At 38.6% G+C, this 16,872-nt stretch overlaps 1 protein-coding gene across 2 annotated transcripts in view; it reads left to right on the forward strand.

Moving 5' to 3' along the window:
• TRHDE (thyrotropin releasing hormone degrading enzyme) overlaps positions 1–16,872 on the forward strand; it is a 223,567-nt gene that overhangs the window by 132,622 nt on the left and 74,073 nt on the right. For both annotated transcript variants that reach the window (XM_009463186.2, XM_087766876.1), the window contains 2 exons: positions 8,083–8,148; positions 10,651–10,838. In XM_009463186.2, the coding sequence (XP_009461461.2) occupies positions 8,083–8,148; positions 10,651–10,838 (254 nt within the window). The remainder of the gene's footprint in view (positions 1–8,082; positions 8,149–10,650; positions 10,839–16,872) is intronic.

Consider the following 16,872-nt stretch of genomic DNA (forward strand, 5'->3'; position numbering starts at 1 on the left):
GTGTTTCTTACAGTGATTTGATTCTTTTCTCGTGTTGGAATGAAAATGACAGGGCCAAATTGATTTCAGCTCGGTTACTTCTGATTTACAGTACTGGTCTCTTATCAGCAAGAAGCAGGTAGAGCGAAGAAAGCAGTCCCATTGACTTAATGATGGCTCTTGCCTCCTCCTTTCTCTTGCTAGTTTCTCTTGTGTCTCAGCCTGGATGGCACGCTGTTTGGGACAGGACGCAGGTCCTATCTGTATCCTCTAAATGAATGTTACACTTCCAACACCATGGGTGAGATATTCTCAACATTGCCCTAATTCTGCCCCCACTGAAATCAATGCTAAAAATCCCATTGACCCATATAATGCCAGAAATGTCAGTTCTGCTGATCTGATTATTGTTAGAGCGTATGGGATTATTATGAATTACAAAGGAAAAAGGACAAAGCGAAATACTACAATTATGTGGCCTATTCAGCATCATTGGCTCTAGAGAAAATTAAGATTTATTTCCATATATGGTTCCAGTATCACTCTTCCTGATTAGTAGTTATAGCTTGCTGTTTGGATATAATGATTTAATTGCAGATATGACATGTTGACAGTGGATATTTTCCAGTTGCTGCTGATTGCGACCATTGTATTACTATTGTGTGTGAAAAAAATCTAAATATACCTTTTGAAATAAAGGGCTGGAATTTCAGCTGGTGTACATTGATGGGATTCCACTGATTTCCTTCCCTAGGATTTTATGCATTGACTGAAAGAGTAGCCCAGGGAGAAGGCAAAACACAGCTGAAGTGAATACTTGCATGATGCCTCTTAAGTATATTGCACACCTCTTAGGCTTTTTTTAACTTCTTTTTACCTAGTTGTGAGTTTGAATCTAGAAGTTAGCTAAGAAATTCTTGATAGTGGATATTTTAAACACTGCTTTCCTGTGGTATTACAGTAGAATTACTGGGACCATTGAAAGTGTTACTTGCTCTTAAGAATTTTTAATTGCTTAATGCAGCTAATGGTAAAAATACAGGCTGGATAAATTAGCAATTGAGAAAGTGTGATTGTATATGGAGCAGATAAAATAATTCTTTTGTGTTATTATTTAAAGAAAAAGACAAAAAAGATTTGGAGAAGATTAAAAAAATAATAAAAAAAAAACCAGTCCTGTCTGCCAGGCCTGGACATCTTACAGGGACACCACTTTCAGAAAAAGAAGAGACAGGTAGAATTACTAATCACTTAAAATAAGTTAGCCAATAAATTTCTATGTGGTAGAGATTCAACAGGTAGCTCCACTGATATGTATACAATTATTAGAAATAAGGAGAAAAAAAAGATTATCCTTAGCAGCTATATTCTTTGATTGTTCAAAATGGTGTAAAATTCTAATTCAGAGTTTTATTTTTAATGCCAAGTAAACAAAGTTTAAGCTGTGTTTATACAGGGACACACAAAAGTTCATTCAAAGTAGCTGAAGGTGTGAATTGTAATTGTATTAATTAAACCTCATTGTAGTCCCATGTGGGCACTTTCAAAACCAAAGTTAACTTATTTACTGTAATTCATGATAGTGTTTTCATTGTGACTTGAAGTCACAGAGTTTGGTCTACTACAGTTCTGAATGACAGTGTCCATACATAAGGTTTAATGAAAGTTAACTAATTCACTTTAAAAATTAGCTTGTTGATGAAGAACAATACCATCAACCATTAGTTGGACATTTGAAAAGAACATTTGAGCATCGCTTTTAGAGAAATGCACTTCAGAATAAACTTTTTGTTTCCCTTAAATGTGATACATCAATAATCTTTCTCTTAACTATCTTCTGAAATCACCACTGTTTCTTTCTGTCTGGTCTCTTTCATAATACTCAGCACATACTTGGACAGGACACTGGCTTAGGAAACCACCGTTCTGTTTTCCTCAATGCTACCTCCAGCTGCTTGTTCCTGTCCATGCATGGCCACTGAGTGCCACTTCATTTGTACTAGTGGAAGAGTTTGGAGTCCTTTTTGGTCAACTCGATCAAGGAAGGAAGGGTGTCCTTGGTGCAGAATGATCGATTTCCTTCCTATACAGGCCATTTCAGAGGTTTAGTTTGCAAAGTAGCCTCACAAATGGGGATGGGGACAAGGAAGAGCAGAGGCTGTGGAAGGTACTTAGTCTGGCTGTACCACCAAAGTGTCACCAAACTGTAGCTCAAGGGAGATGCATTTGATGCTGTATCTGTATATAAAACAGAGTGATAATTTTAGTACTAGGTGGGGACTATCTACACTGCAGGTGTGGCCTTACACTCCTTATGTGCTTGCTGCTTCAATATCATATTGATGCTGGTTTTCTGTTATTGTAGGTTGAAATGCTTTTTTAGTCAGTTTAATTCTTGGCTCGTGGGCCAGTGAGTAACTTCACTTTTTGTTGGAGGAACACATTTTCATGAAATAGTAGATTAAAGTATAGGAAGGATATCAACATTTTTGATCCTTTGGTAGAACTCCCTCATGAAAGTTAAAGTATATTCCATGACTCTAGTGTATTCTGTAGGTTGGCAGTTTCTGTCAAGACTGCCTGGAAGCAGTTTTGGGCACTCTTAGTAAAACTGATGTAGAAGGTGAAGAAGTTGCTTGGCTTACTTGACCTGGAAAAATCTGTTTCCAAGGTTTTTCTTGGCTGGCTTTGCAGTACTGCTTTGATAAGTGGTCTGATCACAGCTGTTCTTTCAGTTTGGAGGTGGCTCTGCAGCTTGACTGACTGGTACAAATTAATTCTGACACAAATAGAGCTAACCCCCATCTAATTTGCCTTATACTACATTTACCATGACTAATAAGGTGAATTTACCTACTCCATATTTTGTACTCTACTGCTTATCTGACTGCTGAGGCAGGAGGGTGATCACTTCTCTTCCTTAAGGCTCTTTCTCAAGGGTTAGTCTGTTGTACAGCTGAAAAATACTGCAAACCTAGTTGGCTATTTTAGCTTTTCTGTTCAGTAGTCTTCCTCTCTTACGGGAATCTTCAGTTCTTTGTAGCATGCTGGTAGTGCTTTACCACTGGTTCTCCCTCCCTCTTGTTTGTCACTCACCGTTGCAAACATATACATTACCTTCCTTCCTCTGACCCTTTCCCAAGGTTTTTTATCTGAATGTTAGGCAATGTCAAGATAATATGCGAAGTGTGAAGGAAAGGGGGAAAAAAGGTGGCATGTCAGTGAGTCAGCATCTGTCAGATGGTGTCTGGTGGCTTAAGGTTAAGTATACAAATTTCTGGGAAAATGAACACGCTGGATTTGATAGCTGGAGCCTTAGAGCCTGGTTTCCACCTGAACAAAATGTTTTTATTAGTAGCTCTAAATCTTTGGTGAGTTACAGCAGTCATGTATAAAACTGTCCAACAAGAACAAATTGTAGGCTGAAGGGAGGAGGATATGCACCCAGGAGCAGAAATACAAAAGAGGAAGGTAGAGGGAAGACTGCTGTTTCCTGAGCCGTGAGAAATGAGAACATGCAGAGGAACGTAGCCAAAAGAATTTGATGCCAAAATATTTTGCTACTTTTCTCTTACTCATCTTATATAGTGGAATTTCACAGTTATCTTTAGGAGAAAAAGTAAGTTATTCAACGTTCATCTGTTTCAGATCTCAGCGCCACTCATATAAGTCGGGAGCTGTTCCTTCAGCCAACCAATCAACTTCATACAGATAAACTGAGAAAGGAGTTTGGTCCTAGAATTGATGTTTCAGTTCCTGATTATAGATCTGAAGTCTCCCCTGAAAGTAAGATACATGTTTGGAGACTTATTCCCCCTTTACGCTTGTTTAGCCTCTTTGCGTTTATCAGTCCCTACCTTTTATTAGTTGTGAGTGTTATCATGTTTGAATGGTGGGGTAGTTCATTTTTTCAAAACCAAGAGGCTCAATCCCTAGCAGTACTGAGAGAATGAAGATTGCAAAGGGATAAAAGACTTCTTCCTTTTAAATAATCTTCTTTTCTTAAAAAAGCCTAATACAATAAAAGGCCTACAAGCTTAATCAATACAGCATTACTAAAATCATCTTTGAAAATTCTTTAGCACTTTTCACTGTACTCCTGTTTCTACTACTGTTCAAGTGATCTGCTTCAGTAATTGAGTAATAAAATAATTTCAAAAACATTGAGCCTTTTATTTTTTTGCGGGGGGGGGTGTTAAGATTACTATTTGACAAAAAAATATATTACAGTCTAAATCTGTTGGGATTTTTTTCAAGATCTTATGTTTTGGTTGTGCAGTAACTGGACTTCATTTTTATGGCATGACAGATTCCGTATTTTTTTTTATTTGATGTTAAAAATTACTAAAACACATGTCAGAAAACCACATTATCTGATGAAATTTTTTTTTTATTGATAGAGGTGAAGGGATCATATTCCGTTATTCTTTTTGGCGAAGAGTGGCTTCATGCTTTAATGCCAAGATGTTAAGAAAAATATTACAAGAGGATGCTTGCTGAAAATGTAAAACCAAATGATCATTTTCGTGTGTATGTTTGACTAATTTTCATGTTGAGTGACACTGCACTAGGGCCTGTGAACTCTCTTTCTGCTTTCCCCATGACAAACAAAAAGTTTAGAGGCGGCATTACAGTGAATGAGAAAGGGGGAGTTGTAGAAGAGCGCTCTTGAGTCTCAGGTGGTTAAAGAGGTTTTTATGCCATCTTTTCTCCTCACACATACTGTAGGGTTATAGCTGAAAGTTAGGAAGGTGGCTGAAGCATATCTTCATGCTCCAGCATACTGCAGTTGATGGAACAGCTTTACTAGGTGATAGACTTGCGAGTTTATGATGGGAAGCAGCCTTGCAGCCAGATGGTTCTGGGCATCTGTGTTTATGAGAAAGTGGCTTTAAGTCACTTTACCTCCTTTGGAGCTGTGCTGAATGCAGCGTAGATTCAGGCAGCTGTGTTTTCAGTGTCATCCTCCTTTTCTGTTCTGTGGCTTGCATCTCTCTTCTGTTTGCTTTGGTTCTTTTCTGTTCAATGTAAAGGCGAAGGGGTGGCTAATACTCCTGCCCTGGAGAATTACAGTGAATGAGAATATGTCTTCTGCCCCTTTGCAAGCTACTTAAGACTTAGATATGGGTCCCCAGGAAAAATGGATTATATTCCTGCTTATTCCATCCTTAGAACAGACAAGCAGGGTGTGTATAGATGTTTGGCTCCTGTTTTAATACTTCCTGGGATATATTTGATGCTGATATATATAAGCCTTTTCTCTTCCTTTTTAAGTAAGTTGAGTGCCTGTCTATGAAAGGTACATCAAGAGAGGCTGATAATTTGGTAATGAAAGTTCAGGCTGAGTCATGGTAACCCTAGCTAGCTTTGAAGTCAACAGCTTGGATGGTGGTAACAAAATGTGACTTTGCAGCATAGCTGGGAGTGGTTGGGTCCAGTGGTGTTCTCAGTATAAAACCAGTCTCTGGTATGAGGACACATATGATACAGTTCTGTAAAAGCATGAATGGCTTGGGGTGAGTGAATTAGGGAACAGTAATGCAGTGTGTCTTCTAGTGCCAGAACTAGGGAGCAGCAGATGAAGCCAGCAGGCAGGCAGATGACTGAAACTGATATCTTCACAGATAGGTCACAACAGATCACTGAAGTGGGAAATGCTTTTTTATAAGGTGTTGCAAATGCTAAACATTTATATGGGTTCAGAAAGCAACTGGCCAAATTCACAGAAGATGACTATTAAATACAAAGATACTAATCTGCTCAGGATTCTTTGTGCCGTGAAGTGCTGGATGATGGGAGAGCATACTGGGGAAGTATCACTGTATGCTTGTCCTGTTTTATACCCTTTCTAGGTGTCTGCTACTGGTTATTGTTGAAAACAGGATACTGATATATGAGGATGTTTGATGGGACCTGGTTCAGTAACCTTTTGCTCTTGTGCCTGTAGACAGTGCCTGTAGACAGTGCACTCAGATTTTGGATTGGAATGTAGATTTACTATCGGAAGCATATTTTGATGCACACTCTCACTTAAGACTGCTTTTTGTGTAGTATGCATTCAATAACACTCGTAGTTTGATGCTATGTATATGGTCTCAATGCAGCTTTCATGAAATAATTGAAAAATGGATGATCAAGTTGTACGGTAGCAGGACTGTATTCATATGTTGTATATATCATTGTATTTTCTTATTTCATTGTAAGTGTTAGGATTCCTTTTGTTTTCCTTTGTGTGATAAACATTGTAGATTGGTGAATAATAACTTTTTAACTGAGTGACGAGCCATATCTAAACCTCCGAATCTGTGTATTGGGAGAAAAAACAAAAGAAAAGGGCAGAAGCATTTCATCTCTTCGCAGTCTTTCTGGATGCAAAATGTAAAAGTCAAATTTAATGTCTAATGGTAGATTGGTAAACAGAATTATTGCCTGGATGGAGTAAATCCTCAAGTGTTCCACCCATTTTATTTTGCCACGTAACAATTCTGAAAGCAACTCTCAGAAGGACCAATACATGCAGCGTTTTTTAGTACTGCTTAGAATGCACATGTATATTTGTTGTTATTTATTTACCTCGTCCCACTTTTGTTTATTCCTATTTTAGCTTTTTAATTTGCAATTCAACTTCTTTAGCTTTGAAAGCTATTGAATATTTCACTGTGCCTTAAATGATGCTGTATTTTTAGACAAAATGGAAGCAGAGTCTGCTATAGGTGCAGCCTATATAATATTGTCTTTTTTCCAAGTTAGTCTCATGACATTGTTAAGACTCGGCATTGCATTTACAGAGTCAGTGTTCTCATTTAGCCTTCCTAGCCTGTGATTAAATGGGAGTTGCTGCTTGTTGTACTATGAGTTGGCTGACAAAAGCTAAATCTGTCACAGGTGCGACAATTTGTGTGTCAGAAAATTTGCTCTCCAAATACTAATTATTCCCAAAGTATCTTGCTTCACACAAAGCACAGATAACAGAGTCAGCAAATTTGTCCCAGTTTTATCATTGTGCTGTGAATTAGGGTTTGTCTCCTACCATTGTGTAAAGTGAAGACGGTAGAAATTCAAATGCAGGAGAACCCATTGATTTATGACCTCTGATGTATTTTTTCACTTAATTCTTCCAATCAAAATGTTTGAAATGTATGTTATTCAAATAATCATTGCTGAATTTCACTTCTGTAATTGAATGAGCTGTTGTCTAGGGACACAGGATGGTGGGAAACTAACAGTGTTGTCTCTCCAGATATCATTAAAAACTGGAAGCGTTTTGTGTCTGAAAGGCCCAGACCTAACCTGGTCATATGCTTAAACTATTAATTTGGGAAGCCAATTTAATATGATGGTAGCTTATCAGGAATTATCTTTCTGGTTGCTATGGGAGAAGAATGGACCCTCAGTCATTGAAACTGTGGCTGAATACGTGAAACCATTCAGTTTATAACCTCCACAGACTCTGAGTCACGTCTGTCATGAAAACACACATGTAGGTACCTGTGCACAAGCATGGAGTTGGGTTCATGTCACCCCTCTTCCACCGCTCCCTGTCGTGGAGAGCCTTTGTGATAACCTGTTACAGCCCCAGTTGCCAGTACAATGTATTTTGACATTGCAGCACCAGGATCTCCCTAGATAACAGTTTGTAGTTCAGGTAGGCTATTGCTCAGTTAAATCTTTTGTAACAAATCTAGCTGTCATCAGAGTGAGCAAATTTTTGACACTAGACACAGAATGACCTGCTAAAATAGCAACTGGAACTGTGTTTCAGCAGCTTCTCCTTTCATTGCCGAGAATTACCTAGGAACTGCTTCTGAGATTACACAAGTATTTTAAATGTATATTCAAAATATTTAGCTTATAAAGTGACTTACACAGAAAAGGAAGAGCACTGAATGCTGTAAATGAAATTTCTAGCAACAATTTTTGCATTGTAAACTAGCTTAAGAAACTGTTTATTTATTCCCTTAGGATGAACATATTGTATATTTCTAGATTTCTGCCAAATGCAAACATTGATGTGATTTAAATTCTAATAGCAGTGATTCACAACTCTAGTTGTTTGGCTTGTGTATAGTAATACTGATTTGTATTTTTATTTTATTTCTGTAGGACTATTTAACCATTCACAAGTATGGCAATGCAGCCAGAAATGATCTCTGGAACACATTGTCAAAGGTAAAATGCTTTAATCTATTGCACTGAGGGAGAAGTAGGAATTTACTGTGGTATTTTTCTTGGTGAGGTTAGGAGTGAATAGTGCTTATTGAGATCTTCAGATCCCAGAGCAAATATAAAAATTGATGCAAAGAAATTCCATTTGAGTTAACCTAGTGGCAACATTAAAATATGGGTTTTTTGCAACATTTCTATTCTTTGTTATGTTAGAATATGTTTCCTTGCTTGTGCTATGTCACTGATGTGCAGTAAATGATACTTCATGGAATCTGGTATACTTGACTTTAGTGGCAGCACGCTGAGGCCCATAAGCTGGAAAGCACATGAAAATGCTGAGCTTTGGCATTTACATCAGGTGTGTTTGTGATTTTGTATGGAGTTACGATTTGTGTGAAGGACAAAACTATTAAAGCTTTAAAGTTTGGTGTAAACAGATAACTATTTACTGTAATGTTTGGCATGCTGTAGAGACTTACAGTTGCTATGTTCATGCTCCCTTTGGTTGCTATGCCCAAGCTTAGCTTGAGTTTCTAAGAGCCCAGTCCAGGGATCTATAAGGTCAGAGTTTAATTTCCATGAAGTGAGCCAAGCATGCCTGAATTTCTCCTCTACAGAGCTAGTCTGGGCATTCCAGAATAAAGATAGAGTGCAAGCCAATGTAGAGTACAGTCAAGGATTTTGGGCACAGGTAGCAACTCAAGCCATGTGTAAACATGGTAATCTAGTTGTAACTATTGACACCAAAGCTGGGATTCAGCTGGAGGTCAAGACATCTGCATTTATCTAGACAGGCAGGTATATACATATAAGCTAGGTGTCCAAGCTCCAATTGTTGTCAATGAGGGCTGGATTCAGTTGCCTGTTCATAGACATTTAACAATGTTTACCTTAATTTATCCTACTTGGCTTCCAGCTGCCACATGAGATAAGTATGTCTGCTGTAGGTCCACCAGTTCTGCAAGGATGTGTTGAGTATTTTAGGACATCTCATTTGACACTTGGTGAATAGGAACAACTGGAGTCCCAGAAGTCTAGTCAATACAGTCAGCGGATCATAGAGAGTAATTCAGTTGACTAGCCACTACACGATTATTTTAAAATGAGCCCGAACCACTGACTGTTGACTAGGGACTTAAGACAGTTGTTCAAATATAGGCAACTAATGCCAGATTAGGTGCAGTAGGGTAGTCAGGACATTCAGGTGGGTGCAATCGATTTCACGCAAGATCTGTGGGGAAATCTGTACCCTTCTGGAGTGGCAGGTCAAGGTCAAATGACATTAGCCACCTATGTGTGGGCAACTGAACTGAGTCCTATGTCTGTACTGACTGTTAATGAGGGTTGAGATGTGTAACATACAGTCGGGCTCTTAAATACATGTCTTGATCTGAAGTTGAATGCCACTGCAAAAGTCTTTCTTGCTTCTCACCTGGTGTCTTCCTCTGTTAAAGCCTTTAGGACAGTTCTGGACGATGAGAGATCAGAGGGATGAATGTAGTCTTGAAAGAACAGCAGAAGCCACAGCTTATAAAACAGAACAAAAATGAGACTCTATTCTAGTCCATAACTACTACAGCTATCCTGCGTGCTCAGATCTATTGTTAAGGCTAATAATTCCGTTTGCTTCACCTGTAAGCACATTTGTTGCCAGCCGCTTTGTTCCAAAAGAATTGCAATTGCAGCTTCAGTTCTGAAGACTTCTTGCTGGGTTCTGCTTGTATACATCAGAGGTTGCTCAGTCTGTGATCTGGGACTGTTCAGCAGCTAGGGACATTTCCGTTGCTGAAGAACAAATGATGCCTGTCATTCTCCTCATACCCAGTCTCATCTCCCATGATGCCATAGTATCTCTTTTTGTTTCAGATAAAATCCACTTGTAAGACAGCATTTTTATTGACATACGGTATCAAATGTGAACACATTAATCCTCTGTGTGTTATGACAGGTGCAGTTTATGAAGGAGCTGGGGATATCTTTGTATACATGGCCTCACTTTGGACATGAGGGACATTATTTTCAAATAACTAGTCATTTTATTTTCAGAACAGAAGAGCTCTGTACTTTTAGAAATCAGGCCCTTTGAATATGCCTTATTGTAGGTACCCTAGATCAACTAACACTGAGTCTTTTTTAACCTTAGCTAGTCAAGAATATCTTTTGCAGACAGTCACCCAGTATTTTTGTGGCTCTTGTTAAAACCCTGTAAAGCAGGTTGTTTCTTCTGTTACAGCAAAAGTGCATGAATGATGTGGGAAACATGAGTTTCTGACTGTCACTCTCCTCTCTGGCAAGATTGCTCAATGTTTATTTTTAAAATCTACAGAGACTCTTGGTTAAATTTTGTAGTATGTGTGTACTGGGTGTAAATGTGTGTGTGCATGTGTGATGGTTATTTAAACCTTTAGAACTAATTATGGTCTTTGGGACAAAAAAAAAAAAGAGTTTTGTATGTTGGATGATGATATTGCTTCAACATATTGAAACTTTTCTTTTTTCTTTAAGGCTTTAAAAAGGGTTGGAAAATCTGTAAATATCCAAGAAGTAATGGATCAGTGGACGCTACAGATGGGTTATCCTGTTATCACTATCTTGGGAAATGAAACTACAGACAATGTCATAGTGATCTCCCAAGCACGTTTTGTTTATGATAGTGATGCTAAACCCAAGGATCCTGCCCTTGGAGACAACAGGTACTTATATTTCTCAATAAAAATCTTTCAAAAGGCTGTAGTTGTTTAAGTGCTTCGTGTGTGTATTTTTATGAAGATGGCTATTTAGAAATCTCTGAGCTTTGCTTGGTATCAATAGTACATGGTGGCCCTTCCCTTTGAACGTAATAAAGATGAGGCTAGTTAAAAGAATTGAAAAAAGTAATTAGAGTAATAGAACAACACGATAAAACTTTTAATATGCCCATTTACATCCTGACAGTTTTCTCTGTGACTGCATCTTACGTCACACATCTGTTTCCTCTCCTTTTCTTTTGATTTTGTCACACTCCATGAAGTACTTTGGAATGTGGCTGGAAGGTCTGATACTTCTTTTTAAGTAACTCTTTAGAGGGGATCTCTCCATGCTCAAGCATCAAGTAGGCAGATGTAACCGTGTGTTGGGTATATACCTCACTTGGCTTGGGAAGCAGTCAAGCTAAACTGAACAGGCAGGGGGTTCTAGCTGTTCCAGTTTTGAAGCCAGCTGAACTGGTCCTTTGGGGTCTGTTTCAGTGGCTGAAATCAGCAAGCACGTACACGTTTTTCCATGTATTTTTCCTTCCTGCTCCCAGCTGACTCCACACACTTCCTTCATCCCAGAGACAAGCTGACATTCCTGGCTGATGCTGGGGAATCCTCATCTTATTGTTTAAAGCAGTTTTGGCATCATATTTTAAGGGCAAGGACATAGAGCTGATGCTAGAGAATTACAATTTAGCCTTAGAAGCTTCTGTGTTCACCTCTTCATGCTCAGTGGAAAAGAGGGCATGCTCTCAACCTTGAGTACTCTGTGCTTGTCCAGTAGATTTAAATCATTAAAAGGTAAAATTTAATACCAAATTTTGCTTGACATGTCTGGACCTTATAGAATATTCCTGTTGAGGAAGGCCTAAAAATATAGTTACATTTATTGGGAAATGTTTAGAAGTTCGTTATCCTTTTTTAGAACATGAATATTATGGAACTCAAACATGACACAGAGTAAATTGTTGGTTTTTTGGATGTATTGGAACAACCTAGCAGGGTATTAAGCATCTGTTTAAGTTCTGGGCTGAAATTAGTTCCTTTGTGAAAAAGAGATAAAACAAGAGAATGTGGACTGTTGGAAGTGTTCATGATTCACAGTTCAGTGCAGCGTGAGAGTGATTCTCCCTTATTCACTTGAAAATTTCTTTTGTGCAAGTGTATATATGCATAATGTAAGGTGAGTGGATTTTACTACTCAGAAAAAGAGAGATTATTAGTTTTTTGATTGATTAAAACAGAGATGTCAAGCCTTTTAAGTATTGTAGAGACTTTCTTAAATAGATTTGCTAGGTACTCAGTATTGATTGTAATAACTGCTACTGTAATTCATGAGCAAAGACTACTGGGTGCATAAATGTTTTGTAAGGTGGAACACCAGGGGTGAGAATAAGACTTAGTTTTATTTTCATGTGACATTAACTCAGAATTCAAACTGTATCTTGAGATATGTGGAAGGATAGTGTTGTGCACCAACAGGCCAAGTTATGCTGAATTTCTTAGGAGATTTTGTCTACATATTTTACCACAATTATAATTTCTAAACATGGGAAGTAAGATTTAGTGCTATAGGCAGCACCAAAGAAGATATCAGCATGGGCCCTGCCAGGAACTTACTGTCCTAACAGGCAGTACAATGCATATTATATGTATCTCCTGTGGCAAGTATCTCTCCCGTTCTTTTTTCCCCCTTCAGATTTGTTTTTCTCTGTGCTTCCATGTCCTTTTAACCACAAATGGGAAGGAAGCCCCTTGCCCAAGGAGGGCTTTACGGATGGGATCTTTACTCCAGCCAGTTAGATGATGGAGCTAGTTTGCTGCTTCCCAGTTAAAGTTATTTGAAAGTCATATTATGGAGGTATAAATACCAAACAACAGGAACGATATACATTTAGCAAAAGGTGAAACTTGCCTATGCCATTCACCTTTCAAAAGTCATCCACCAATTTATATTAAAGTCCTATGGCTTAGTTATAAATTAATGTCTAGAGTGTTGTAACAATGGCCGTGCAATTCATTGGTGCACTGCCCACAGGCACATGTGGCTTGGTATGCACAATGGCTCTGTGTCATTACGTGTCCTTTCATACCATCAAATTAAGTAGAAAAACAAGATTGGCATACTGAAAATAAATTTACTCTTTCTGTCAGCAATGACCTAGATCTTTTTCAGGTTTTTTTTGTGGGTTTTTCTAATTGGAAAAGTCACTATTGCTTCAATTATTGTGAAAGCAGTATACAGGGAAAATCACATTAATGTGATGTCATTTGGTAGTTCATGATAATTTACCTTGGTTTTTAACATTGCAAGAGCTGAAGTTTGTACGACATGATACAACGGGGCCAGTTTTTCTACAAGTACACAAAGAGGGGTGATAACTGGAATGGAAACAGCATGTTGACAGACGTTCAGCACTATTGCAAAATGCAGTGTTCTGGCTGATTCTGCAGGTGGCTTTGGTCAGGAAGTTGGCAAGGGTTTACTAATGTTCAGTGGGTCCTGATAGCACAGGTAGATGTTGTGGGAGGCATACATGTAGAGGTATATATACACACATATATAATGTCAGCCTGCAGGCTTTGGGAGTGTTACCTATCAGTGGCCTAATTCACAGTCCAATAAAATTGGTGCTCATCTCCCCTGCATGACCCATGAATTAGGCATTGGACACATAGCTCCCTGGGGAACCATAATAGGCACTGTAAATAATGGGGAGCAAATGGTATTTATGCCACATGTGAGACCATGCTCTTGCAGGGCAGGCAACATTGGCTTCCTTAGGGTAGTTTATCTATGGATTAATCGTGATGATCATTTTAAACACCGTAAAGAGTAGAGCTGCACAAAACACAGAAAAATGTACAGGTCCAGGCCTTTCCAGGAGTTTATCATCTAAACAGACAACATGATATGCACTGCATGGCTCTGGGGAAGGCTCTTAAAGCATCCATCTGCCATATAGTCTTTAGTTATCCAGAGGTGGGGCTGTAGTTCTGCATGGCACAGCAATAAACGTCAGTTCTGTTGCCTTCAAAGTGATGAGGAGTTTAAACTTCTGGTTCAGACCCTCTCTAGGCAAATTTAACTTTGCCTTACTTTAGAAAAAGTCACTTCAGAGTAGGTCTTTCAGACGTATCTGCTGCATAAGAAATGTAAATAAAAAGGCAACTGAATATTTCAGAACCATTCTAGTTTTATAAAATGTCTGTGCTTTTCTTTATGCTATGTATTTATGCAGCAATTAACTGTTAAAAATGAAATGTGAAGCAGCAGATTTAATTTTTCTCTCTGAAATCATATAGAGGAATATAGAAGCAGCAAGCAGATTTTTCTAAGTGATAAACGGTAAAAGTGAAAATTGTTGATAGTTTGGCAGTGGTTTACTCCTAGTTCTGCCTAGTCCATTACTATAAGTGTCTTTAATTCTACTGCAGAAGAGAATGATTACATATAGTTGATTTTCCCATCTCATGTACAGTTGGACTCCTTGTCTCTATAACTGCAGAAAAATGTGTTTCAAGGACCATACATATATAAACTGTGATTTGTGTGCATAGAATTGACTGTATGGCACGCTAAGCTCTAACATTTGGCCTGAAATTATAGAAGGTATACAATTTCACTTCTTTGCAAACTGAACATAGATTTCACTTGACACTTATGCCTTTGCATGATCCATAGTTCTCATTTTATGAGAGAATAAAACTAGCAATGACAGACACCATTTCTAGGAACGCCATTCTTCAGAAGGGCCAAAATCACCGGCTTTGATTTGAATGTCGAAGCCTGTGGTTGGTACAATGTTTCAGTAGCAATTTCAGCTTATCCAAGCAAAAGTTTAAAACTCCTGTAATAACTGCGTAATTCATATTCTTCCCTCGAATAACAATCCTTTAGTTATGTGTAGGTTCAATCTTGGACTCCTGTATATTCCTGTGAGAACGGATTATGCCCTTACATTATAAGGCTACAGGGGAGGAGGTGATATTCCATCTGATAGGGTTCAGTGGGTTTCCCTGCTGACAGAGAAAATGATGATTTTAAGGCACCAGCCTCATCCATCATTACAAGAATGGCTCACAGATATGACAAGAAATCTTATGAAAAATAATTTGTGGTCTAGACAATAAACTAATCAGTTTTGATGAAATCCATAAACCTTTTATATACTATATTGAAGAACAGACCAAAGCTTTCTTTGCCTTTTAAAAATATACAGAGCTTGTCTCTTCAAAAGTGGAGAAATAACCTTTCCAATGTTATCAAAATAATTAAGTTCATGTTGCTGAGGTAATATTCATTTGTATAGTGTTCTTATCATGCACGCGGTTTCCATAGCTGATCTTTGCTTGTTCATGATAATATCCTAAAGGGAAATGTCTTGCTAGGCATTGAACACAGCTAGCTGTGAGGAAAGAGAAAAAAGGAAGAGGTACAAATTGGGATACGAACAGGGTATTCATACATGCTGTAGTGTGGTAATCCTCAGTGCCTTTCTCTGTGTGACTGGACTAGGGAAAATTCAGTTGAATGGTGCAAGCCAGGGACATGACCAGCAAAACTGGAGCTGTACAGACTCATGGGTCTAACACCATGTAGTAATTACGACAACTGAAAGGCTTTACAACGGGCAGCAGAGCTGCCCAGCAGTCACTCCACTCCAAGATGAATGATAACTGCAGAATTTTTTCCCTTCAAGTCTCTTCTGAATTTCCTACACAAAGCTCATTTATTCAGGCTTTGCGGAAAAAGGCCTGTGCTTGTCCCTTTACTGATAATTATTTGAATAGTAAAAGCATAGCTGTGTTTGGATATTGCCATGTGTATTCTTACTTATTTGTATGGCATTATCAGTTGAGCAGCAATGGGAAACTTTGTCCACTTATCAGCTGAGAGGCTGGTTAGACACAAACCAAAATGTTATGAGCACAGAGGGAATGCTGATAAGTATCTTTGAGATCTTAGAGCAACTGTGGAATAATGTAGCATATGTAGTATTAATTATGTAGTAGAAAGGACCATAATATGGACAAATATTGTTCCACAAGCTGAGGAAAAAGGGCTAACAAAATATAAATAGAAAAAGAAGTACTCATTTACCTCCCTGTCTCTGGGAAATATCCTCTAATCTTCCATTTTCTCATGTCCTTTGAGTGTTTTCTTGTTATGCCTTTCATCTTCACTAAACCTGAAAGATTACGCTTATATCAGCATTTCTACTAGAAACAACTTTTGTGTTGCTACCTAGGGAGTAGATATGGTACCCTGGTTCATCTTGACTGACCTGAGTGCCTCCGTATCAGCTATAATAATGATGAAGGGAATGGACTCCAGGAGAGGAAGATGCTAGTATTAGGCACAGAGGAAATGGAATTATCAGGAACGAGATTAAAAAATCAAGAATCCTTAGTGGAGCACAGAACTGTGTGTGAACATAGCCAGATATTGATTTAACTAGGTTTTTTGCTGGTCAAGCAGGGACTTGAAAGTAGTTGTTCTTGCAGAAGAGTGAGAAAGTGGAGGGAGCTCCTTCTCTTTACATGTACACCGGTGTTTAGTACAGGATGGCTCTATGACACCAATAGATTTTGTCCTTCGGTGTGCATAGGGACAGTCCTTAACTCCAGCAGCCTGCGAGAGGACAGTGCTGTGCAGAATGCGGCTCCTCCGAACGAGCAGGCAGAAGAGCTGCTTCTACGCGTGACCTGGAGGAAGCCTGCCTGCCTGGGGTGTGTGCGGGAGGAGTGCCTTTGATGTTGGATGCTGGTGTTTGCCAGCCCAATACTTGTGCTGCGCACTGCCTGCTGCAATAGGATTTTTTTTTTTTTTCCTGTAGAAGCCACTAGAAAGTCCCCAGTCTTTTGTCTTGCCTTTTTATTTTTTAGAGGCTCTTCCGATTGTTGCATTATTGTTAAATCAGAATAGGAAGTGCTCTTAAAATTTGTTCCTGCACGTATCTGTGCTGATGTCTCTTCAGCAAGATTTTGT

Source organism: Nipponia nippon, unplaced genomic scaffold (genome assembly GCF_047370975.1).
Source record: "Nipponia nippon isolate SJK-2023a ecotype South Korea unplaced genomic scaffold, ASM4737097v1 scaffold_3, whole genome shotgun sequence".
Taxonomy (NCBI): Eukaryota; Metazoa; Chordata; class Aves; order Pelecaniformes; family Threskiornithidae; genus Nipponia; species Nipponia nippon.